We start from the raw sequence: 9,741 nt of genomic DNA on the forward strand, positions 1-9,741 counted from the left end.
ATAATCTATATATATGTATGTAGATAACTTGTATATATGTTTATATATAATTTATATATAAATGTGTATATATATAACCTATATATATATATATATATATATACATATATATATATATATATATATATATATATATTACTTGTATATATATATATACATAGATAACTTATATATTTATATATACGTATATAGGTAATCTATATATATGTATGTATATCTAAATTATATATATGTATATATAATCTATATATGTATGTATATAACTTGTATATATATATATATATATATAATTTCCATATATGTATACATATAATCTATATATATATATATATATATATATATATATATATATAAATATGTGTGTGTGTGTGTGTGTGTGTGTGTACATATATAATCTATATATAAATATGTATATATCCTGTATATATGTATATATACTTTATATTATATATATATAATATATATGTATGTATTATAACTTGTGTGTATGTTTATATATATATATATATATATATATATATATATATATATAAGTTATTTATATGTATGTATAATGTATATATGATTTATATATATATACATATATATGGATATATATAATCTATATATATGTATGTTTATAACTTGAATATATGTATATATATAATTCATATATATGTATGTATATAATTTATATATATGTATGTATATATGTAATTTATATATATCTATGTATCTAATTTATATATATATGTATGTATATAATTTATATATATGTATGTACATGATTTATATAATTTATATATATACATATATATATCTGTATCTATATAACTTGTATATATATATCTATATAATTTATATAAATGTATATATAATCTATATATATATACATATATATATATATATGTATATAACTTGTATATATGTATGTATATAATTTGTATATATGTATATATATAATCTATATATGTATATATATAACTTTTATATATGTAGGCATATAATTCATATACATGTGTATATATAATCTATATATGTATGTATGTATATAATCTATATATATGTATATGTATAATATATATGTATATGTATATATAACTTGTATATATGTATGTATATAATCTATATATATGTGTGTGTGTGTGTATATAATCTGTATATATGTATGTATATAACTTTTCTATATGTATATATATAATCTATATATATCTATGTATACAATTTGTATATATGTATGTATATGACATGCATATATGTATATATATAATTTATATATATATTAAATCTATATATATGTATGTATATAACTTGTATATATGAATATATTTAATTTGTATATTTGTATATATATAATTTATATAAAAGTATATATATAATCTATATATGTATATAATTTGTATATATCTATATATATAAATATAACTTGTATATATGTATATATATAATCAATATGTATGTAAGTATATAACTTATATATATATATATATATATATATATATATATATATATGTGTGTGTGTGTGTGTAATTTACATATATGTATATATAATCTATATGTATGTATATAACTTGTATATATGTATATATATAATCTATATATCTGTATATATATGATCAATCTATCTATATATATATATATTTATATATATATAAATATATATATATTGTTTGTATATGTGTATATATATAATTTATATATATATATATATATTTAAATATAATCTATATATATGTATGTATATAGCTTGTATATGTGTATATATGATTTATATATGTTTATATATAATCTATAGGTATATGTAAGTATATAATTTACATATATATATATATATATATATTATGTATATATATAATCTAAGTATATGCATGTATATAACTTGTATATATGTATATATATAATTTATATATATATATGTATATATATAATCTCTATATATGTATGTATATAACTTTTATATATGTGTGTATATATATATAAATGATTTATATATATATATATATATATGTATACATATAATTTCTATATATGTATGTATATAACTTGTGTGTGTATATAAATATGTAATATATATATAATCTATATATATATTTAATCTTTATATATATATAATTTATATATATGTATATATAATCTATCTATATATACATATAATCTATATATATATGTATATATAATCTATCTTTATATATATATATATATATATATATATATATATATAATCTATATATATGTATATATAATCTATCTATCTATCTATATATATATATATATGTATGTATATAACTGGCACAAATATATACTTTATATATATGCATATATATATATAATATATATATATATATATATATATATATGTATGTATATAACTTGTATATATGTGTGTATATAGAATTCATATATATATATATATATATATATATATATATTTATATATATATTATATATATGTATATATATATGTATATATATATATATAATTTATATATGTATATATATAATCTATATATATGTATGTATATAACTTGTATATATGTGTCTATATTATTTATATATATGTAATCTATACATATGTATGTATATAATTTATATATGTGTGTGTGTATATATATATATATGTGCATAAATACATATGTACATACATACATATTTATACATATATATATTTATACTTATATATTAATGTTTACACAACTATACATAATTATATATATAAATATATATTTAAGTAAACATATATGTATATTTATATATTTATATATATGGATATATATCTATATATTATATATGTATATATATTTATATATTATGTATATGTATATATATATATATATATCTAAGTAAATATATATGTATATATATGCATATGTACATATGCATATATATTATATATGTATATATATTTATATATTATATATGTATATATAACATATAAGTATTTGTGTGTATATATATGCCTATGTTATATATGCATATATATTCATTTATATATATGTATATATACACATATATGAATATATGTGTATATGTATTCATGTATATATATACATATATATGTATGTCTGTATTGTATGTATATGTATATCTATATAAATACACATATACTTATAAATATATATACATATATATATATATATATATATATATATATATATATATATATATATATACGTATATATATGCATATACATAGATATATAGTTATGTAAATAAATGTATATTTATATATATATATGTATATATACGTCCATATGTATGTAAATATATATATACACACACACACACACATATATATTTATATATATATATATATATATATATATATATATATATATATACGTATATATATGCATATACATAGATATATAGTTATGTAAATAAATGTATATTTATATATATATATGTATATATACGTCCATATGTATGTAAATATATATATACACACACACACACACATATATATTTATATATATATATATATATATATATCCACACACACACACACACACACACATATACATGTGTGTGTGTGGTTCTGTGTGCATGTGTCTGTGTTGATGAATATATATATATATATATATATATACATATGTATACATATATATGTATATGTGTGTGGGTGTGTGTGTTTGTGTGCACATACAGAAACTAACACACATTCAAACACACACACACAAATACATATTTCTGTGTATATACATCTCTCTCTCTCTCTCTCTCGCTATCTCTCTCTCCATATATATATATATATATATATACATGAATATATATATAGTATGTATGCTATATATACTGCATATACCATGTGTATTATATATAATGTGTTCTTCTATAAATTCTACACATGTATGTATCATTTTAATAAGATGAAAATATTATAATTTCCTGTAACGTTGAGCTTTGATTTATGTTCCTTTAATGTACCATGAAAGCTAAATTAATATTTAGAATTAAGTTGGGGGTCATTGACGAACTGTTCGAATTGTCCTGAATATGATATAAAAGTTTTCTTTTTATTTACTTACAGATTGAGTGGATCGATAACTGCAAGTACAACATACGTAATCCCGAGCCTGTATTTTCTAGCAACATTCACATCTGATGGCTCAATAGCAACTACTGGTTTTTCCCTCACATTCCAAAAACAATTATCCAGATGTGACCGGGTAAGAAAATACTGCATATACAAAAACACACACGCGCACACACATGCCTGTGTGTGTGTGGGTGTGGGTGTGTGGGTGTGTGTGTGTGTGTATGTGTGTGTGTGTATATGTATGTTTATATATATATACATATGTATGTATATACATATATATGTGTATATATATAAATATATGCTTATATATATTTATACATATAAGTATGTAAATACACACACACACACACACACACACACACACACACACACATATATATATATATATATATATATATATTATATATATATATATACATGAATATATATATATATATATATATATACATGAATATATATATATATATATATATATATATATATATATATATTTTTTATATTATGTATATATATATGTATTATATATATATTTTAATTTTTTTTTTTATATATTAATCTAAATATTATGTTATAATTGTATTTTTTGGGTTTTATTATTTATATATTTTGTATTATCATTGTTTTAATTTTAAATTTATTATGTGTGTGTGTATTATTTTTATTATGGCTAAAAACATATGTACTACATACATATTTATACATAATATTTTATACTTATTAAAAAATTTTCACAAAATATACTTTTATTATTAAATTTTTTTTAAATAAACTATATGTTATTATATATTTTTATATATGGTTTTATTCTTTATTATTTATGTTATATATTTTTTATTATGTATATGTTATATAAATATTATTTTAAATAAATATATTGTTTAATGCAATGTCATATGAATATATTATATATGTATATTATTTTTATTTTATATGTATATTAAATATAATATTTGGTGTATATATATGCCTATGTTTATAGCTTTATTTCTTTAATTTGTATATTTACAATATTGAATATTGGTATATGTATTATGTATATATTTAAAATTATATGTATGTCTGTTTTGTATGTAATGTATATCTATAAAAAAATTTAAAAAAAACATATAATTTTTTAATATTTATAATAATTTTTTATATATTATTTTTTACAAATATAATTTTTAAAAAAAGTTTTTTATTTATTTAAATATACTATTTTTTAAATTTTTTTAAAAAAAAAAATTTTTAAAAAAAAATTTTTTTTTTAAATTTAAAAAAGTTTTTTTTGAAAAAATAAATTTTGTTTTTAAATTTATAATATATTTTGTTTATATCGTCCTATGTAGAAAATAATATATAACCCCACACACACATATAATTTTTTATATTATATATATATTATTCCCCCCACAACACACACACAAAAATTTAACATGTGTGTGTTTGGGTTCTGTGTGCAGGTCTGTGTTGAAAATTTTATATTATATTTATAAAAATTTTTTACATATATATGTTATGTGTGTGGGGGTGTGTGTTTGTGTGCACATACAAAAAACTAACACCATTAAAAACCCACAAAAATACTTTTTTCTTGTAAAAATCTCTCTCTTCCTCTCTCGCTACTCTTCCCCTTTAATAATATATATTTTATATACATGAATATATATAGATGTATGTTATTATGATATAAATGGTATTATATTAATGTGTTCTTCTATAAATTTAACTGTTGATATTTTAATAGATGAAATATTATAATTTTGTAACGTTGAGCTTTGATTTATGTTCCTTATGTCATGAAAGCTAAATTTAAAATTTAGAATTAAGTTGGGGGTCATTGGGCGAACTGTTCGAATTGTCCTGAATAGTATAAAGTTTTTTTTTTATTTATTACAATTGGGGATCGATAACTGAAGTAAAATACGTAATCCCCAGCCGGGATTTTTTTAGCAACATTTAATCTGATGGTTTAATAGCAAAAAATACTGGTTTTTCCCCCAAAATTTCCCAAAAAAAAAATTATAATGTGACGGGTAGAAATTTCTGCTATAAAAAAACACCACGCGCAACACATGCTGTGTGTTTGTGGGTTGGGTGTGTGGGTGTGTTTTTGTGTGTTGTTGTGTGTGTGTGATATGATTTTTTATTATTTACATATGTATGTATTACTTTAATGTGTTTTTAATAAATATATGTTTTATATTTTTAATAAAGTATTAAATACACACCCAAACACACCCACCCCAACAACCCATATATTATTTTTTATATTTTTATTTTTTATATTTAAAAATATACATGAATATTATTTTTATATATATACTTAATATATATTTTATATTAAATAATAATTTTTTTTGTGTGTGTTTTGTGTTGTTGTGTGTGTGTGTGGTTGTGTGTAAATAATTTTATATTATTTTAATATATAATAATACACCCCTTTTTTTATATATATTTTAATATATTCCACACGACAAAATATGTAGTTTATTTTTTTATTGTATATATTGTGTGTTTTGTGTGTGGGGCGTTGTGGTTGTGTGGTGTGGTTTGTGTGTGTTTGTGTGTGTTGTGTGTTTGTTGGTGTTGTGTTTTTGTGTTTGGGTGTGTGTGTGTTGTGTGTGGTGTGTGTGTGTGTTTTATAGACCGCGTGTGTGTGTGTGTTTTGTGTTTTTGGGGGTGTAATTAAAATATAAAAATTAGACACATTGTGTGTGTTGTGTGTATATAAGAGATAAAATTTGTGTGTGCATGTATTTTAATAATTTTTATATTATATTATTATATATATTATATTTCCACACTACCACAACATTGTATATAATAATTCATGCTATTATAAAAATATATATATTTGATATTTAAACAGTATGATGTATATTTCGTGTGTGTTTTTGTGTGCGTGTGTGTGTGTGTGTATGTGTTCATGATATATTTTGTTATGTTTGTGTGTCTGTGGTGTGTGTGTGTGTGGGTTTGTGTGTGTGTGTGTGCTTTTTGTATATTATATAAAAAATTACATTAAATATATATTTATATAATATATGTGTGTGTGTGTTTGGGGTTTGTTTTTTTTAAATTTTTGTGTTGTGTGTGGTGTGTGTGTGTGTGTGTGTGTGTGTGTTGTGGTATTTTATATGTGTGTGTAAGTGTGTGGTTGTGTGTGGGTGTGTGGTGTGTATATATGTATATGTTATATACAAATATGATAATATGAATTTTAATTTTAATTTTTATATATATGTATTTTTAAATGTTGTTTATATCTATATATGAAATATGTATCTATATGTTAAAAATTGAAATTATAGTATATCTATGTTTTATGTAGATATGAATATATATGTGTATTATATATATTTTTTAAATATATATATGATTTATTGTTGTGTGTGTGTGGGTGTGTTGTGTGTTGTGTGTTTGTGTGTGTGTGTATGTTAGTATTGGATATATGGGTAGTTTAGGTAGTGTTAATTTCTTGATCCCTTTTTGTTTGTAGTCCCACCTGGCTAGTAGTGCAAAAAAAGGGAGCGCTTGCAAAAGCTTCCCTCCCGTTCCCCAGCCTCCCGTCATCGAGATTCGCAGTGTCTCTCGGGCCCATGGAAATGGGCCCTTTGGGTCCCGGTAAACTGTGGGGGATCTCGGAACAGCGTCCCCCCGGGGTAGGGGCTATGGCCACCGCATTGTGGCACCCCCCTGGAGTACCAACCCACCCTCGCCCCCCTGGGCTTAGGACAGCTGGGGGAGGTGGGCCTTGTCAACTCTCCTCCCCCCAGATAACTCACTAGCAGCATCTTCATAATGGATGTGCGGGGGGGGGGGGGGGGGGGGGGGGCATGGGGCTTGTGGGCCAAATCCCAAGGGAACCCCAAGGCGGACGTTGGGCCCCACAGCCTGTTAACCCTTTTATTTGGTTGCGCCACCGGAGCGACCCCGAGGTTTAAACTCAGGTGAGCTAACCGAGTAGGTGCTTGGAACCTCTTGTCCATACGGAGGACTAGTGGTCCTGGGAATTGGAGCGTTGGAGTTGAAGTGGCTGTCCTCTTGGGATAGATGTCTGGCCCAGCGGCACGATCTTTATGGGTGGGTACCCCTTCTACCAGTCAGGCCATGGAAAATGGTCATCCCCTCCGGGGAAGTACCCATAGCCATCCCCATCCGACTTCAACCTCGGTAGTTGAGGTAACAACAGTTTATGAGCATATTATGGCACTGAGACTGAAGCATACTTTTGGCATTGTGACTCTTTCTGCTGTGTATGCTCTACCAATGTTTGATTCTATGCCATTATCACATCCATGGCAGACAAATTTCCCTTGGCGAGACATTCGCATTGTTCTGAGCGACTTCAATGCAGTATCCAGCTGTGGTCGAGCTGGCTACGAGATGTCTGTTGGCCCCATGGCTCAGGGCTGACCCCAGTAGAGAGGAACAGCCTCCTTGCTAGGTCCCAGAGAATAAGGATTTCTGGGCACCTGGGATCAGCGCCGCAACCCGCCTTGCTGGAATGATATAGCAATATGGCCCTCCATGACCAAGGAGATTGTCTACATACTTGTCAGCACTTGATGGAGGAATCTTCATAATTACAGGGTTTAGCGGAGTGCTGAGTTATTGGCACTGACCATAGGCTGGTAGTGGCTACCTAAGAGACCACTTCAAAACTCCTTATCCCTCCAGTGACCACTCTAGGGTGTTTCACTTGGACAGACTGAGGAGGAGTGTGCCATGGATTTGCCACGGCAGTCTGTGATCGATTTACAGAACTTGAAAACCTGACAGACTCAGTTGCTCTGTGGGAGCCTTTAAATGTAAACACTCAAGCACATTCGAAGGAGTCCATTGGCGCCCTGCCAAGGGCAAGGCAGAATTTTTATTTTCCCCGGAGATACTGGAGGCCAATGAAGCATGTCACTTGGCTCAGCTGAATGGGTTAGGACTTGTGTCGCTCTTTGGTGCACAGGGCCCCGGGCAATGCTGAGAAGGGACGGAAACAGTTTATCAGGAATCTTTCTGAGGAGGTTGAAGGCCATTTCTTGGTAAATTTTCCTTCCCTGCCTACCAAGCCCTGAGAAAGTGAACTCTAAGCCCTTCTAACAGATGACTGCAGTCTGCTCAGTGGATGAACAAATGATCTCATATCTATCAGAGTTCGTGAACGTTAGGCTGAGTATTAGAGCAGCTGTACCCGGTAGACCCCCCAACAGTTAGATTGGATGCACCAATCAGCGAGAAAAACCTCCTACTCTGAAGAGGTGCAGGCATATATGATATCCCTGCTGAATGCTAAAGGCTGGGGGTGAACCTATGGCACGGGGCTTGCTACAGTCTTGACTGCCATCTGGCAGTCTGATTCCATTCCCCCAAACCTTTTGTTGGGCATGGTCATCTCTCTCTGGAAAGTGAAAGGGATCGTGGGACGGTGGGAACTACCGTGGCGTTACATCATTTATTATTCCAAGCAAGGTTTTTGCCCACAAATTCTTCTGATACAAATCCGGAGGAATCTTGATTCATTCCCGGTAAGTCCCCAATAGACCGTTTCTGGCGCTTCAAGTTTAATTGTGGAACGCCGTCGTGAGTTCGGTCGTAGGTTGCTTGCAGCCTACATCGACCCCAAGAAGGCCTTTGACTCAGTGCATGGGAGGGTTTTTAGGCTTAGGGGAATTCCAACAGATTATTAGCCTAATAGCAAGCCCATTTATCGGTACTGTCAAAATTCTTCCCTGTTAATTCAGGGG

At 26.2% G+C, this 9,741-nt stretch overlaps 1 protein-coding gene across 1 annotated transcript in view; it reads left to right on the forward strand.

The window, feature by feature from the left end:
* Window positions 1-7,628, forward strand: part of LOC125027845 — a 39,026-nt gene extending 31,398 nt beyond the window's left edge. Inside the window, exons 18-19 of the mRNA XM_047616976.1 lie at window positions 4,007-4,145; window positions 7,500-7,628. Coding sequence (XP_047472932.1) covers window positions 4,007-4,145; window positions 7,500-7,628 — 268 coding nt within the window. The remainder of the gene's footprint in view (window positions 1-4,006; window positions 4,146-7,499) is intronic.
* Window positions 7,629-9,741: the final 2,113 nt, after the last annotated feature.

The sequence above is a fragment of the Penaeus chinensis genome, chromosome 8 (genome assembly GCF_019202785.1).
Source record: "Penaeus chinensis breed Huanghai No. 1 chromosome 8, ASM1920278v2, whole genome shotgun sequence".
NCBI classification, from domain to species: Eukaryota; Metazoa; Arthropoda; class Malacostraca; order Decapoda; family Penaeidae; genus Penaeus; species Penaeus chinensis.